The sequence below is a fragment of the Thunnus albacares genome, chromosome 3 (assembly GCF_914725855.1).
Source record: "Thunnus albacares chromosome 3, fThuAlb1.1, whole genome shotgun sequence".
Classification (NCBI taxonomy): Eukaryota; Metazoa; Chordata; class Actinopteri; order Scombriformes; family Scombridae; genus Thunnus; species Thunnus albacares.
Genome location: NC_058108.1, coordinates 32,361,358 through 32,378,056, shown reverse-complemented (window position 1 = coordinate 32,378,056; position 16,699 = coordinate 32,361,358). Strand labels below are relative to the sequence as shown.

General features: G+C 42.2%; 1 protein-coding gene across 1 annotated transcript in view; it reads left to right on the top strand.

The window, feature by feature from the left end:
• The window catches only part of cacna1ab (calcium channel, voltage-dependent, P/Q type, alpha 1A subunit, b), a 104,612-nt gene that overhangs the window by 57,135 nt on the left and 30,778 nt on the right, over positions 1 to 16,699 (top strand). Inside the window, exons 32-39 of the mRNA XM_044340084.1 lie at positions 2,929 to 3,045; positions 3,138 to 3,203; positions 3,475 to 3,572; positions 3,815 to 3,965; positions 4,830 to 4,957; positions 9,168 to 9,264; positions 14,780 to 14,885; positions 15,310 to 15,417. Coding sequence (XP_044196019.1) covers positions 2,929 to 3,045; positions 3,138 to 3,203; positions 3,475 to 3,572; positions 3,815 to 3,965; positions 4,830 to 4,957; positions 9,168 to 9,264; positions 14,780 to 14,885; positions 15,310 to 15,417 — 871 coding nt within the window. The remainder of the gene's footprint in view (positions 1 to 2,928; positions 3,046 to 3,137; positions 3,204 to 3,474; positions 3,573 to 3,814; positions 3,966 to 4,829; positions 4,958 to 9,167; positions 9,265 to 14,779; positions 14,886 to 15,309; positions 15,418 to 16,699) is intronic.

The following is a 16,699-nucleotide window of genomic DNA, read 5'->3' as shown; positions in this document are numbered from 1 at the left end:
TCATAATTCGACTTGACAAAATACTTTTGCTGTGCTATTCAGTGCCAATGCTAATCTAAATACGCACAAACAGTCCAAAATAGCCAATGATTTTCCAGTAATAGTGGCATCAAAGAGGGGCTGAACCAACTGTATCACAGTAACTGTTGTTGTTGACTTGAAGTTGTGTTTCACTGCCTTTTTAACGACACCCATAATGATTCCGTCTTCCTCTTCTATCTCTTTACATGCTTTCTTTAAACCTCTCTACTTTGTTGGCGCCCTACGCCCCTCCCACTCCCTCCTCCTCTGATTAAAAAAAAAATCCATCCAATCAAAATGCACTATGAAATCCTTCATCGTGTTCTCCATCCGTGCTGCGCCATGACATGTGGTGGTGGTGCTGTGATGATGATGATGATGATGATAATGATGGTGGTGGTGTGCGTTTCGCCCCCATGCCCCTGCCCAATAAAACACACGACCAACCCCCCCCCCCCCCCCCTCCAAAAAAAATGTCTCTCACCCACTCACAATGTTCTACAATTTACCACAAAAAAAAACAAAAAAAAAAACAAAACCTCCCCTCCCATTCATCTTTCTACATCTTCGCACATGTAGAATCCGGTTGGTTTGTAATTTATCTCTCAAAGCTTTCTGCTGCATCCTCATTGGTCATGCGTACCCCCCCCCCCCCCCCCCCCCCCCCCCCCAAACCCATTTCTTATCCCCGGTCACCCCCCTCTTCCCCATGACCAGTCTTAACCTTCAGAACTCTTTGACCCCAGTGCATGCGCTTTCTGGATGATGACCTTTTTATTAAACTTTTGAACTTGATTATTTAGAAAGGTTACGTAATGCATTTTCACATAGCAGTATACATACTTAAATGGACCCTAAATTCCCTTAAAAAAAAAACTTTACTCCAAGTGGTTTGCACACATCCAGTAGGGACCATTTTTTTCAAACTTTCACCAATTCCCCAGTCAGGAGGATTGCTAAATAAGAACAGGAGCACTTAATGTGGTCTGCTTACCTGTAATCAGGCTAATTAAGTAGGCAAACAGTCACTGGTGTTGTCATGATGCCTAAATTTTGAATTTGCCATTAAGACAAACTAGTAAAGACCTCAAATTGCACTTTGTTGCAACTTTGGAACAGCAGGTTTTGGCAGTTTTATTGAAAACATTGTTCCATATTTGGCTCCTTGCAACAGTTTTGTGCAGCAAATTACATGATCTGAGATCCGGCTCAAGGTGTGGTCCACATTTTGATGCTGTCGCCATCTTTTTTTTTTTTTTACTCAACAGCTTCTGTCTTGAGTTGGAGCTGAAATGTGATTCAATATTCAATTCAGGCTTCTTGCAACAGCATCGATATGTCGTAATGCTGCTTATCATTCATGACAACACTAGAAACCGATATTCAACAGCACTTGGCACCTGTTTTATTTTTCAACACATCTCACATGTAGAAGAAAATAATTCTCACACTTTTAAGTGAACGTTGAGTCAAACGTGAGGTTCTGATTTGCTCGACCCCACCGGTCCCCAGATGGTCTGCATGTAGGCCGGTTCTTTCTCCTGAAAAGTATGCTGCCATGCTAAACCATGCCATGCCAAGCCATGCCTGCACTGAGGCTGCTCGCTAGTCCTTCCCTCCTCCTCCTCCTCCTCCTCTTCCTCTTCATACCCCCCCCCCCACCCCTTCCTGCCTTGCCTGTCAACCACAAAATACCAGGGTCTCACCAGGGAGTTTGGCTGTTTTACCTTAAATAGTGCTCTCTGTGAAACTGTAAGGAACCAGAGCAAGTTTCAAAAAGACTCCAGCCCTAAGGATCACTAATTTTGATTTTGTCTCATGTCCGTTTTGATTAATCTGTTCTTATTCTAAGGACTTGAGGGTATTTTGAAAGAAAACAAATCTCTCTCCATTGATTTTGTTCTTGGCCGTGCAGCTACTAGAAGGCTGTGCCTCAGACATATGGAAATCAATCAACTGAAATCAATATGCACTTTCAACTGCATTACTGCCTAATAATAATGTGACTTTGACAAAAAAAAAAAAAAAAAGTAAACCAAACTAGATGTTCATTCTGCTAAATGATTTTCATATAGTACAGAATATGTAATGTAAACTAAATCCCAGAATGGTAGCACAAATCTAAACCTGTTTCCTGTAGCTTGCATTTTGATAATGGCTTTGAAGTTAAGGAGCTAAAATGTGCAAACGCACTGTTATTTCCCTTTCAACGTTAGTCATTTTGAATGAAAATGAAAGCCTAGTGATTCATGCAGCTGAAGCCATTTAAGGGCAAACTGCCTTATGTTCCAGTTTATCCAGTTTACGTTGACATCGGCTCTTGTTCTCTGGAGATGAGATGCCAAGTTTGGACTGTGTGTTTTTGAAAAGAAAACCTGTCCAAACTTAAAAATGTCATATTCAGAGTTTCACAGAGAACTCCAAGCCATGCTCTTTTGTGTGTGTATGTGTATGTGTGTGTGTGTGTGTGTGTGTGTGTGTGTGTGTGTGGTTGACAGGCACCGTGCACTGTGCTCCTTTTATGTGTGGCCTGCTTGCCCCTCAGAGATCAGTGCATTTGGTTCTCTTAAAAAAAAAAAAAAAAAAAAAAGCGTTCTGCTGTACCAGATTGGATGATGACCTTTAGACTCTTTGAATTATGATTTTCCTTTTTTCCTCTCTCTCTCTCTTTTTTATCCTTTAACCTTTTCTCTGTCTTTCTCTCATTTACCTTTGTGTCTACTCAGTGCCATTATGTTTGCAGTTGGTTATGTTTTGTTGGTTTTTGATCCCCCTCCTCTATTTCTGTCTTTTCTCCTCTCTTTATTCCGCTGTTGTTTTTTGGTTTTTATGTTTGTGGGTAAATGGAGGTTGTGCAGGTGTCACGTGTTTGGTGAAAATGACTGTTCTTCTTCTTCTGTGCTGTAGAATAACTTCATCAACCTGAGCTTCCTGAGGCTGTTCAGAGCAGCTCGCCTCATCAAGCTGCTGAGACAGGGAGAGACCATCCGCATCTTGCTGTGGACCTTCGTCCAGTCCTTCAAGGTATTCAGTCATGAGCAGATATACACATACACACAATCGCAACACCTTCCACGGTGCTGACAAATATTTCCCCTCTTCCTCTGCTCCGGTAGGCTCTGCCATACGTGTGTCTGCTCATTGCCATGCTCTTCTTCATCTATGCCATCATTGGCATGCAGGTGAGTATTACTCTTTTCTTCCAGACTGACACCCATGCAGTTTGGATTTACACAGGATGTTGAATTTTCTCTGCATATGTCTTAACAACAATAGCTCAGCGTACATTTTGTAAGCTGCTTAGTTGCTTTATGGCACAAATGAGGAGGACAGCACTGCTTTACAGCACAATAATACCCGAAGAATATGTAGTTTTGTTCTTTTAGTCTTGTCAAGTCTCAAAAAAAGTGTTCTGTATGCTTAAGAGGATAATGTTAATGTGTTTGTGTTTAGTTGTTCGGGAACCTGGCACTAGATGAGGAGGGAGAGAGTGCCATCAACGAGCACAATAACTTCAGAACCTTCATCATGGCTCTAATGCTGCTGTTCAGGTACAGTCACCTTAAACAAAGAGAAGCAGGGGTTATGAGACAGAAAACAACAGATGGCTGATATTTTACTGAACGATGCAGATAAATATAAAGGTTTTAAAATATTAGGAAGTAGGTTACAAACATATACTACATACAGAATGTATATAACTACTGTATATGGTATTATATGGCAGTTGGGCCTCTTTTTATGACTCTATGCTCACTCTTTCATGTTGCTCTGTGTGTGTCCCGTCATGCAGGAGCGCTACAGGTGAAGCGTGGCATGAGATCATGTTGGCTTGTCTGGGTGGTAAAGAATGCGACCCAGAATCAGGAAACACAGAACCTGAATGTGGCAGCACCTTCGCCTACACCTACTTTGTCTCCTTCATCTTCCTCTGCTCTTTCCTGGTGAGGAAAAAAAAAAAACGCAGAATGTCGCTTTAACCACTTAATCAACATGTGCATTTACTTGTAGTTTTTTATATTGTATCTAATTATGTCTCCTTGCTAGAACACATCATCTGCTTGTTAGTTGTTGCATCACATACCAGTAAAATGGAAAATGAGTCACTCCAGTTATATCAAGTGTTTTTAATAATCCCTTCTTTCCTGTGACTTCTTACTTTTAGAAGAATAGATGTATTATATAATCCTGGATGCTGTTTAAAACATTTACATGATGTCAAGCAAAGCCTATTAAAATATTTTCCAGGTTCTGAGATTTTCTAAGATTTTAAAAAATAAAAATGAAATCTTCATGGTTTAAAACTACAGTGAGCAAAGTGTCCTGTCAACAGTTTTATAGTTGTCATTTTTACAATGGAAATCTATAAGGAAAAAAAGCAACCGGCCACTAGGATGACGTATGAAAATATACCAAACAAAAACAAGTTATTTACAATTCCTTCGAGATCTATCTAACAATTTGTGTTAAAGGTCCAGTGTGTAGAATTTAGTGGCATCTAGCAGACGGACTTGGCAGAAATTAAATATAATATTCATAAGTATGTTTTAATTAGTGTATAATCGTTGTGTTTTCGTTACCTTAGTTACAGGAGCCCAGAACAGACAAACCAAGCACTGGCTCTAGAGAGGGCTTTTCACGCTTTTTTGCGATTTTCATGGCCACCGTAGCTTCTCCTACATGCTTGGAAGGGGAGGGGTATTCATTTGGATGCCAATAAATCTCACACATTGGTCCTTTAAATCTGAAATATTTTCCTAAGTCAGTAATAAAACTCATCCCTCTTTGTTCGCTGTGTCCTGACTCAGATGCTCAATCTGTTTGTGGCCGTCATCATGGACAACTTTGAGTACCTGACCAGAGACTCTTCTATCCTGGGGCCGCATCACCTGGACGAGTATGTAAGGATATGGGCCGAGTACGACCCCGCTGCCTGGTGAGTGGCACACACACACACACACACACACACACACACTGTAGCAGTCAATAAAAATGTGAAAACACACATATAAAGTAGAGATTACATACACATATACAGATACACAAGCTTGAATCTAGAAAAATGACACACTCTGCTGCTACTGTATGTAACAGAAAACTGAGCAAAAATAGACACACTGTTTTGTCTCATGCTGAATGTAAACTAACTAACACTTGACTTTCTCTCCCGTCCCAAAATCGGGACAAGGACTGGTGTCATGATCTCGTCCGCAAAGTGTAATAATGATGCAGGATCAACGTCATGTGAGGATAAGATTAAAAAAGCGGGACAGTTAATGCTGGCCTGTCTTAAGCGAGGAGTTATCTACTTTTCTTTATTTTTTTCAAGATGCAAAAATTTGTGCACAGATGAGGTGAATGTAACGCTCTCCTCCTCCTCCTCCTCCTCCTCCTCCTCCTCCTCCTTTCCTCATGAGTGTATGTAAGAGCATGCATGTGAGGAAGGTGTCTTACACCTCTTTCTCAGTGTAAATCAATGTTCTTTCTTCTACCTTATCTTTCTTTATTTCCTTTTCATCTCCCAATTTTCATCTTTTTTCTTCTTCCTCTTTCTCTCTCTCTCTCTCTCTGTGTGATCTGTGAGTTTCTTCACCTAATCTCCCCTCCTTGTATTTTTCTTGCAGCGGGCGCATACATTATAAGGATATGTACAGTTTATTGCGAGTTATCTCCCCTCCCCTGGGCCTTGGCAAGAAATGCCCACATAGGGTGGCCTGCAAGGTTTGGACCAAACCCCTAAAGCACAAACTTAAACGCAACCTGCTCGCCTTTAAGAGACTGGAATGAATGTCGCTCTTTATCACTTTTAAAACAAATTCTTTCCTACTTCAACTTTTTTATTGCATTTGGTTTGATTATTTTTGTTCAGGTTTTGCATTATTCAGTTGTTTTAATCTCATATCACCATTGAATCATCTTTTGGGGAGGGGGTGGGGGGAGGGTGAGGGGGGGGGGTTTCTGTTGTATATGCATTCTGACATGACAATGAGAATGTTTGGGACAATGCAGAAATGCACACACACACACACTCTTGTACACACTCACTCACACACACCGATAGCGGTGTGTGAAGCATGAGGTGGTGCACTGCACTCGCTATTGTCTTCTGACTGAACGCTGGGGGAAATTACACTGATGTTTTCCACTTTTAATTCAGTAGTATGTAAAAAAAAAAAAAAAAACTAGAGTCTAGACTCCCATTTAGCCATTGTTGTTTTATTTCTGCTTGCTGTATAATTTTGCCTGAGCAGAAAACGGATCGAGCAACGTGCATTGTTCTTGTTTGAGTTTGGGGTTTTGGGTGAGGGAGGCGGGGTTAGAACAGAGACGTACACAATGAGGGCTTGGCCTTGAATAACGTTATCACGCTTTACCTTCAGAGCTGTTAGCCAAGTCGGTGTTTTCCAGCCGTGTGACATCGAGGCTTTAGAGTCTGCAGGTTTTCAGCTGATTCCACCGATAAACACGATTTAAACCAGCTGCTGATAGCGAGCTGCGGTTGTGGTCGGGCTGAAATGACAAATTGCAGACGTTTGTATCTCCATGGCACACGTCTGAACCACTGTGCTGAGAAGTCCAATCCAATTTTTAAATTTTAAAGCTGCTACGTGTAGAATTTTTGTATAATTGTAGCATCTTTCAAATGATGATAATGAACGTTTAATCAATCCCGGTGCAACTGTATCTTATTTGATACCTCCACCAGATGGCATCAAAGTCAGATTTTTTTTTTTTCTAATACTACATGTAGTGGCTCTAAGTTTTCAAGTAATCAAACCCATTTTTAGACCTGTTACATCCTCTATTTAAGGAAACACACAGCAGTAGAAAGGAGTGCAAAGTCTGTTCCTCACACAGTAAAATGTCATGTTGAATAAATGTGATGCCTTGCTTAAATACGCTGCAACAAGCTAAAAATGTATTTCCTGTGTATATAAATATACCGGCATCTTGGCAAAATGAGAGAATGATTTCTTAAATCTTTCTCAACCTATACACTAAAAAACAGTTTTATAAGGTTTAGTATAGCATTTTTACAGTAAATACTATAGTCCCAGATTACATATGTTTACTTCCCTTGTATGAATGATTTCTTCATAACCTCAGACTGATCCCAAAGAAGACAATTTCTGCATGGTTGTTATGTAACCAGACAGCTTGCATATCCCAACTGCTTGTGTTCATGTTGGTAAACCTGAAGTGGAGAGAGTAACAGGCCTATTCACTGTTAGCTGAAAGGTAAAAACACGGCCAAACCCGCTCTGTTTGTGGCTCTGGTTTATGGGGAAAGAAGGAAAAGGGGCAGGGTGTGTGTGTGGTTTGGGGCAGGGACTCTGGACATATGAAGGTCTTGTGTCCACCAAGCACCTCTTTAACTACCTGTGCTGAGATGCTTGTGGTCAGTAACATCTGCTGGTGCCTTATGACTGTTAGAAAGGTGCTGCAGTTTTTGACTTAGACTTTTAATATTGTGAAAGGGTCAGTTCACACAAATCACATATTATTTTCTCACTTAACCCAAGTTGTATCTCGTCATGCAGACAGTTTTAGTTTTATGGGAAGAGATTTCTGCTTCAACCCTAATACAATTGAGGGAAATGGAACTCTTTTTTTTTTTTTTGGTAAATGGCTGCATTTACAGTATGCATTTACAATTTGCCTCTCATTCCCACACTCACACACAAACTCACACTGATGGCAGCGAGCTATAATGCAAGGAGCCGGCCTGACCATCGGGAGCAATTTGGGGTTCAGTGTCTGGCCCGAGGACACTTCAATATGTGGACAGTGGCGGCTGAGGATTGAATGACCGAGTCTACCTCCTCACCCCTCCCAGAAACAGTTTTCCGTTTACTACGGATAATCCACAGACCTCACTGTCAAATGTTTTCCTTGGAACTACCGTCTACCCAAGTAGTCCCTATTAAACAGTTAACTTTAAGGTCTACTGATGATTTTACTTAAGTAAAAGTACAAAAATATCAATGCACTTTAAGTATTAAAAAGGGAAAGTATGCATTATGCACAAGGTGTTGCATTATTATATTAATGGATAATTATTGGTCATGCGTTAATGTAGCATTTAAATGTTGTAGATAGTTGAGGTGGATTTAAAAAGCTTAATCTGCAAAGGAGGTTTTAAGTGTACAGTAGCTGTCAGATAAATATAATAGAGCAGAAGTATAAAGTGGCATGAAACTTGGACCTCAGAATTGTGCTTAAGTTCAGTACTTGAGTAAATGTCCATTTTATTGGGGCGGCAGCAGAAGTCTCAAAGGTGAATACTTCGGCACATAAAACCTAAACAACCTGAATTCCTATAATAGCGCTGGAGGTATGTGAGAAAGTATTGTTTTGTTTCTTTTGTGATTTGGGTGAACTGACCCTTTAACAAAACAATCCCACCTGTTCTCTTCAACATAATGGAGGGTTCCCACAAACATCTGAAGGGACAGCTGTGAGCAGAGGCTCCTGGTGGACACGCAGCCTCAGTAACGGACTGCATTGACTTGTCATTGTGACTCACTCCGACCTCTGCAGCGGTGCTTTTCTTTGCCTGCTAGAAGCCCCGCTGCGAGTTCTATCCGAGCGGCGAAAGAGGGCAAAGACCAAAAAAAAAAAAAAAACCCAAATCCCCTTTTCACCTCGCATAGAACGGTATCTCAACAACAACTAACTAAACTAAATGATAACACCTCCTCCTCCCTCAACCTTCCTCTCCTTCCCCCAACCTTTCTCTCCTCTCTCCCTTCCTCTCTTTTTCCTCCCACTTTACGATAATACCAGACTAGAACACTCCCCCCTCGTTCTCTCTCTTTCTCTCTTTCTCTCACCACAGCAACCACATATCCACAGCGATCAAAACAATAACCTCTGTGTATTTGTTTCCCCCCCTCTTCCTTTCCTTTGTCGGTTTCTTTCTTTTTTCTCCTCATGTCTCCTCTCCCCCAACACACCTCTGTGCGTCTGCGTCCCCCCCCCCCCCCCTCCCTCACCCCCTTCGTCCTCCTTCTCCCTACCCCCTCATTGTTTTTATTTCTTTCGTTTTCACGTCGTCCGTCTTCGTTTGTTCTGTCTGTCGTGTGCGTGTATGTTGGCGTGTGGGTGTCTGAATGCACGTGCGCGTGTATTTGTGGCCACCCCAGCGGCCGGATCAGTTACACAGACATGTATCAGATGCTAAGACACATGTGTCCGCCGCTAGGCCTCGGGAAGAGGTGTCCCGCCCGGGTCGCCTATAAGGTAGACTCGCCCCCCACCTTACCCCTCCACCCCCCTCAACCACCACCCCCCACCTCCTTCCCACCCTCCCTGTCATTCCTCTCATCTCTCCCTATCCCAACCCACCTCCGTCCTTACACCTCCCCATCGCTGGGGAGGAGAACCTCTCCTCTCTCATCTGCTAAAAACCTCCCCTTTCCCTTTCCTCCTCCCCCCCTCCCCTCCTCCCCTCCCCGCCCTCCCTCTCCTTCCCTCCCTCCTCCCAGCGGTGTTCTCCTCATTGTCTGTTAGTGGTGGTTGTGGTGGTGGTGAGCGCTGTCCTCTCTTCTCTCTCTCCGACCGCGGGGATGGAGGGATGGGCTTTTGTCGTGCAGTGAAGTGAAGTGATAGTGGAGTGATAGTCAGTCCTCTTTCTTTTTATTTTTCTCCCGTCAGGCCGCAGGAGTAAGGGAACGGAGAAGGCTTTGCCAGTCCTTCTGCAACCTGCACGGACGCATGCATGCACACATACACGCACCTTTCAACTACAATCCAGATGTAGAAACAGAAATAGAGCACAGATCTTATGAGGTATTTCTCTTTGTTGCATGAGCTGCCCAATACTCTATAGTCTCTATAGCCTTTTTGTTTAACTGTTGGTACTGATATTTACAATAAAGAACAACTTTATAGCAAAAAAAAGTTGGGTCACTATGCATTACAGGCATATTTTAAAAATGAGATCCTGTAAATGATTCATAGGTGTCTAGTGCACCCCAGGATTTATTGTGAATATTATTTATAATGTCCATAAACATTTAAACGGGGATATGTTTGCCGAATGTTGAAATGTACATCTTACAAGAGCCATTGCTTTACAATAAAGAAACTCAGTAAATTATTCATGTTATTGAATACACAAGACAACATTTACCCTCTGGAAATGTAGTAAGTTTATTCTAAATAATATTCACACCGTGCAACAGTTTGCTTACGATGCGGGTACAGAAGGACCGGCAAGGGTGTCTGTCTTCAGTCCTCTGCGTCTCTTATTCCTGTGGATGGTACTATAGTGCTCACATATACATTACCACACACATACACACTGTCCACACAAGAAAATGAGTAGGAGAAGTTCTGGCCCTTGGATTTTTTTGTCTTTTTTCAAGATGCTTTTTTTTTCGCTACCCAAGGAAACTTGAGTCTTTGGCTTCTCTTTGCACCTCAGACCACCAGGGTAAAGATTCGGGTTGAGCATTTCAGCACTCGCTGTCTCTTTGTCTTGTTGTCCACGCTTTTTCTCCACCTCAGTAGACTCCTGCTCTTATCTGTACTCTTTCTCTTTCTTATTGACATCCAGATTCATTAAAATGATTTGGTGCCTGGAGTGCCTCAGCTAAGAGCTAAGAAATGTTGCTGATCACATCAGAGGTGAAAATACGCTCTTTTCACTGCGGATTTTTTAAAATTGTCATACAGTAGCAACAAGCACACAGATGTAACTGATAACATAAATGATGATGTCCCAGTGAGCCAGTTGGCCTGTATGCATAACACCTTGGCCCTGAAACTACCACAATTAATTGATATAATGTTAATATAATAATAAAATGTAACAATGCAATGAGTGTGCTTTACCCTTAAGGCTAACCTATCTAGACTAACATTGTTGCACCTTTGCATCTTAAGGTGTTTATAATTGCTACCTTCTGTAATTTTATGTTGAAGGAATTTGATGGAAAATCCCCTCCTTTTATTTTCTTAACTTGTTGTGACAATACCTGCACAATGTTAGCATCTATTCTCAAAGGCGAGACACTTAATGAAAGACTTTACTAGAGTCGTTTGCTTATTATACTCACAGTACTTCATGTACAGTAAAACCAAAAAAGAAACAAAACTAGGTGAAAACCTAGTATATGGCTGGACCATGTATGAAATGCGATAGGGCTTTTAATTTGATACGACAGATACCAGAAGTGGCGACACGTGGTGACCAAGCCCCCTAGAAGTGCACTGGGCTTTGACTGAAGTTAGGTTGACATAGGGCCTTTCCCAATACCAAGTATGCCAAGTTCAGACTTGAGTACTTGCTAGTTTGGACTTGGCAAGTTTGATTCGGGAGTACAAACGTCTGAGGACAGGAGGAAGCAGTACAATCATTCTGCAATTGGAACAGCAGTGTACTTACTGACAGCAGCAGTTCAGCTTCAACACAACTTACCTGACTGTACTGTGACAAAATAATTTCAACTCAAAGCTCCACTAACACTGTTTTCCTCACAAAAAATAACCTCAAACACAGAGATGCAGTAAATTATGTTATTCAGTCTGTAATGTAGCTATAATAACTGGCTCCTCGCATCTTCAAAAACATCAAAGCAAATTTCCAAATAGGCATTTTTTGGATAAACTCATCACATATAGGGAATCTAAAAGGTTACTTTCTGGCTTGAAAAAATATTAAAACTTAATAAAGTGACATATTAATAGTCCTACATCAAAAATTACAACAGCTTTTAACCTGGCTTAAAATCTCCACCATCGCTGCTGGTTGGTGTGAAATGCATTCTGGGATATTTGGTTGTCTCAAGCTTCAGCCGACTGATGGCGTAACTTCATCGTTCAGTCAGTGAGTGAGTCAGTGACGGAAAGACATTCGTGTTTATAGGGCTGGTCCCTATGGTCCAGCCAAAAAGTGAAAATAGTCTTTTGAGCTGCACTTTTATGCATATGTACTAGCCGTACATTATGTACAGCAAGTGAACAGCTTCCGTTTTGGTCACTTTGACGTAATCCAAATTCTTCACTGTGCTAAACCTTAGTGAATCTGGGTGACTCTCTCTTTTGTCACTTTTTCTCCTTTTCAGCCTCTTTTGCTTTCCTCTGTCTTTCCTTAAGTTTTGCCTCCTTTCTTTTTTACTTATTTTTGTTGCTCTGTCTTTTTTCCTAAAGGAAATTATGTCCACTTTCTCTCTCTTTCTCTCTCTCTGTCATTCTTCTGTCCCTCTAATTCTCCATCCACTTGTCTGTCAGCAATCAGCACCCATCTTCATACATTCATTGTATTCCTCTCCATCTGTCCATCTGAGCCCGTTCTGTCTCTATCTTCCCTCTTCTTTGATCTTTCTTCTTTCTCTCCAGTATGTCAACTTGTCTTGGCAGTGGCCCCCATCACATACTTCAGCCATCAAAGACTTCCAGTATTCATTGATAAAAATTTCACAGAAGACGTCCATTAAAGGACCTTTTGAAATCAGGAAGTGCACATGGTGTTTTGTCAGAATAGAGAAGGGAATGGTTAGACATCTTGAACCTTTGGTTTCTTGACACTGATCACTCTAAATGGCGAGGAAAAGTTTTTGACCTTCCCTTTAGTGGACATTAGGCCTCACACTTGTCGAAAAAGTAGGTTTGATAACTGTGTATTGCTATCACAGCTTGGTTTTTGAACTTGACCTCTTCTCAGTGAACTTATGTCAGTGTCGTTTTTAGTCCTCGTCTTTTTCTCTCGTCTTGTTCTGTAATTTTCAGCCTCCTTAATCTCTTCTCTTACCTTTCTATACACACACACACTTACACACTTACCTCCTCTCTCTGTTTCTTCCAATTGAACCACATCTTCTTGGTTCCTCTTTTACTCTTTCAGTGTTTTCACGATCCTCCTCTCCCTCCTCATTCTCGCCCTCCTGCCCTATTTATCTGTAACCACATCTCATGACCAAGCTTAGAATCGCCTAGTTTAACTCAACTAATTGCTGTCCCCACCATGTGTCCCCTTTGGTAGACCCCCCTTCCCATTACCCTACAGTACCACTACTACAGTCTGGTTGGTCCAAAACAAAAAACACAAAGAACATCAATCATCTCTTTTTGATCTTCTCTATGATTTTTTTCTTCTTTCAGGGAATGCCACAACTCTAATCCTCTCTAACTCTGACACCCCCTTAAGACACTGCACCCGTTTGGCATTGAGAGAGATCTTGACTTGCTATGAAATATAATTATCGCTGTCCAATTTGACTTTGATTAAGGGAACAATGAATTTAGAGCGAACAAAAAAAAAAAAAGAAAAATCAGTAGGATCAATCCAGTTGGATTGAGGATACTCTCTTTGCGCGGATGCACGGCTGCTTGTATTGTGAAAGTGGGTTTTGAGGGAAGTTGCGGGGGGGGAGGGAGGGGTAGTGAGCTGGGTAGGTTTGAAGAGTTGGGGGTTAGATAATGGTAGTGAAGTAAAGGCATGTTGCATGCTCTGTGTGTCCGGGTTTGTGGGATTTTTCTTGGGGTTGTTGTGTGGTGTTGCATGCAATCTTTGCACTCTCTGTCGCATGGCTATGGGCGACATCGAGACTGCCTGCTGCCTGCCGAGCGATGTGGATGTTGGCCGATGCCCTCCGCCTGCAACACACTTGGCTTTGGGCATGCCCGACACTCGCACACACTCAGAATTACACCAGCACGTACACAAACCCACCGCCATCGTACTATCGTGCTTGCCATCGTGAGTGCCCAACGCTCATGTTCGTAGGTAAATCCGATGGATGTCAACTGGTCTGGATAGGAATGGCAAGCCGCCCTAGCTGGCCCAGCTTGTTTCGTTCTATCCATGGGTTTCTCCATTGGTTTTACCTGGTATAGACATGTAAAGACAGGGAACCTCCTTACTGGTAGGGGGAGCTCTATAGAAGATGCCTCAGTTGAACAAAACAACAGCTGTCTCCTGAAAAATAGCAGAATTACACCAGTGATACTGTTATTGTTCTCCAGTCAACCTATTTTGTCTCCAAAGGACTCCAATTAAGCGCCCTTAATTGCAGTCTGTGCAAATAATTGTGTGTAAGTGGGTGGGGAGGGATGTTGGTATTGGATGGGGGGAGGGGGGTTTGGTGTATGTGTACTGTTATATATATGTGTACGTAACAACATAGATGTGTAAATGCACCACTGCATTCACACATTTAGGGAACATGGGCACAGGTTGGGTCGGAGGCCATTTTGGCTCCGATTGTTCTTCCTTGTGGTTCTCGGCTCTCACAGTTGCTTAGCAGCAGATGGCCCTCATTGGATAGCTGTGCTGTTTTGTTGAGTATCACTGGAAAATCAGGAGACGCAGGGATTCACCTGTTCAATTTTCTTTTGTCAAGCAAATGCTCTTGCATTTGCAAATGCATGCACTAATAAAATCAGACTTATCACACAAATGCTCAGCAGTCCCTCAATTAGCACGTTTATCAGAGGACTTTTGAAACTCTGCTACTATAGTGCCAGCTGTTTAAATGCAGTGACTTGACTTATCAGGCTAAACTGATCAGATACGAATCTCACGGTGTTATTCTGGCACATTATTATCCTTGACTTAACTCTAATCTGTCTCAGGGAATGTTAAGGATAGCTGGACGAGCACAGTCCATCTCTAATTGGCTGTTGTCTATGGAGCTCTCTCAACCCCGACCCCAACCCCTCACCCCCTCCCCTCCCTGGAGGTTCAGGCACGCCATCCTTTAACAAAGACACATCCCTTTCTCATCCTGTCATCCTGACTGGCTCTCCACAGAGGCTGCTGCGCATGGATCTGCCGGTTGCCGACGACAACACGGTACATTTTAACTCCACCCTCATGGCGCTGATCAGGACAGCACTGGATATAAAGATTGCCAAGGGTACGGCTCTAAAGTATTATCCTCCCTTTACTCTATATGTTCATCATAGTTCATTTCCTGTCTGAAATTCCTGAGTAATTTATGGGTATGACTTCTCTCCTGTTCAACAACAATATTGTAGCAAATGCGACAAAACTCATAATTGCAAATTCTGACACTAAACAAATTATTTTTTTGTTTTGGGTGAATGTGTACATGCATGAATGGCCAAATATATTTCTTTTGGGATTTTGTGCTATTGTGCCTCCCTTTTGGTCTGTACCTTCTTTGCCCTGTGTTTGTGTGTGTGGAATGTTTGCCCATGTATGGATTTATGCATGTGTGGTGTGCGGATGAATGTTTGATATATGTGTGTGTGTGTGTGTGTGTGTGTGTGTGTGTGTGTGTACTGTGTGTGTGCAATCTGGGTTGCTGGGCCACCCAGGCGGTGCAGACAAGCACCAAATGGATGCAGAGCTGAGAAAGGAGATGATGGCGATTTGGCCGAACTTATCGCAGAAGACACTGGACTTGCTGGTCACACCGCACAAGGGTAAGTTGCAGGAAAAAAAGGCATAGTGGTGTGTGCGTGTGTCCGATCACCAACTCACCAAGAGGACAGCTTCTTCAGCCAGTGTCATTCACTGCTTTGCATCTCCTGATCAGGCCACTATATCATAAACACACATACCTGTACGCATACACACTGTACATGCACCAATTTAGATTAGGTACAAACAATTGTCCGGTCAACAGTTTGTTCAAGAGCAAAATAGTTCAGCAACTACTGGCCAGATTGACCTGAAAGTTGAAATCTATTTAAAATGATTTTTGTGACTCTCTGGCTTAATGTGTAGCATTAGGTCAAAAATATATTTAGCCTTTGATCAACACTTTGATCAGTGACAAGATATGTCAAAAAACAACCAACAACCAGAGTTCCTTGATGTTTGCAGTCAATATTCTTGGTCTCCAGCAGATAAACCCCATAGGTTTTGGTGACCCCTTGACCTTTCTATAGCGTCACCATCAAGCCACAATTTCAACTTCTCATGTGCAGTGTTCCTGGGAGGATTTGCGCTTGATTTTAATGACCCCACAGTGATTCATCTACCATCATTCTCAAAGGAAAACTTGTAATTTTTAGCCTCACTAGTGGTACTACTCCCGATTGGGACCTTTTTATCCCTATATTCACACAATTTTTGGAGTGCCCAATTCCCCATGCTCTGGAAAAGTTGTTACTGCGAATTCAACTGACTCCACACATCTTCCTCCATGACTCATGGAGGTGCATCTGTTTCTTTTCACCCACCAGTGGGGAGTTAACTGCTACCAACCATTTAATTGCCTTGACCAACCAGTAGGCGTCACCATTGTAGCAACAAAAATCCCTCACTGGCTTCCCACATACAAAGCCAAGAGGTCACAGGTCTTTGTCATGTGGTGGCTGGTAATGCAAACTTATGTACCCTTCTAGCCCAATTTTACCAGAACTTGGGAGGGATGATGCATTCTATACCAGATTTTGCATTAAAGGTACAATAGGGATGCTATAATTAAAGGTCAACATTTTTAACCTCTTTGAAACAACATAATGCACCAGTGGTCCAACAATGGTCTGAAACCGCACTAAAAATCCAACCCATCAATGCACCATGTACAGAACTGCACATGTATTGTATACACATTAGCACACATTTGGATATAGACACATATATCACATCAGGATGCACACAATAGCACACACAAGCACTGCCAAGCTCTCCACCCATTCAGTCAGTCCTGGTATCAGGGGGTGCCTGCTATAGAAGATCCTCTATAGAAGTCTTTTC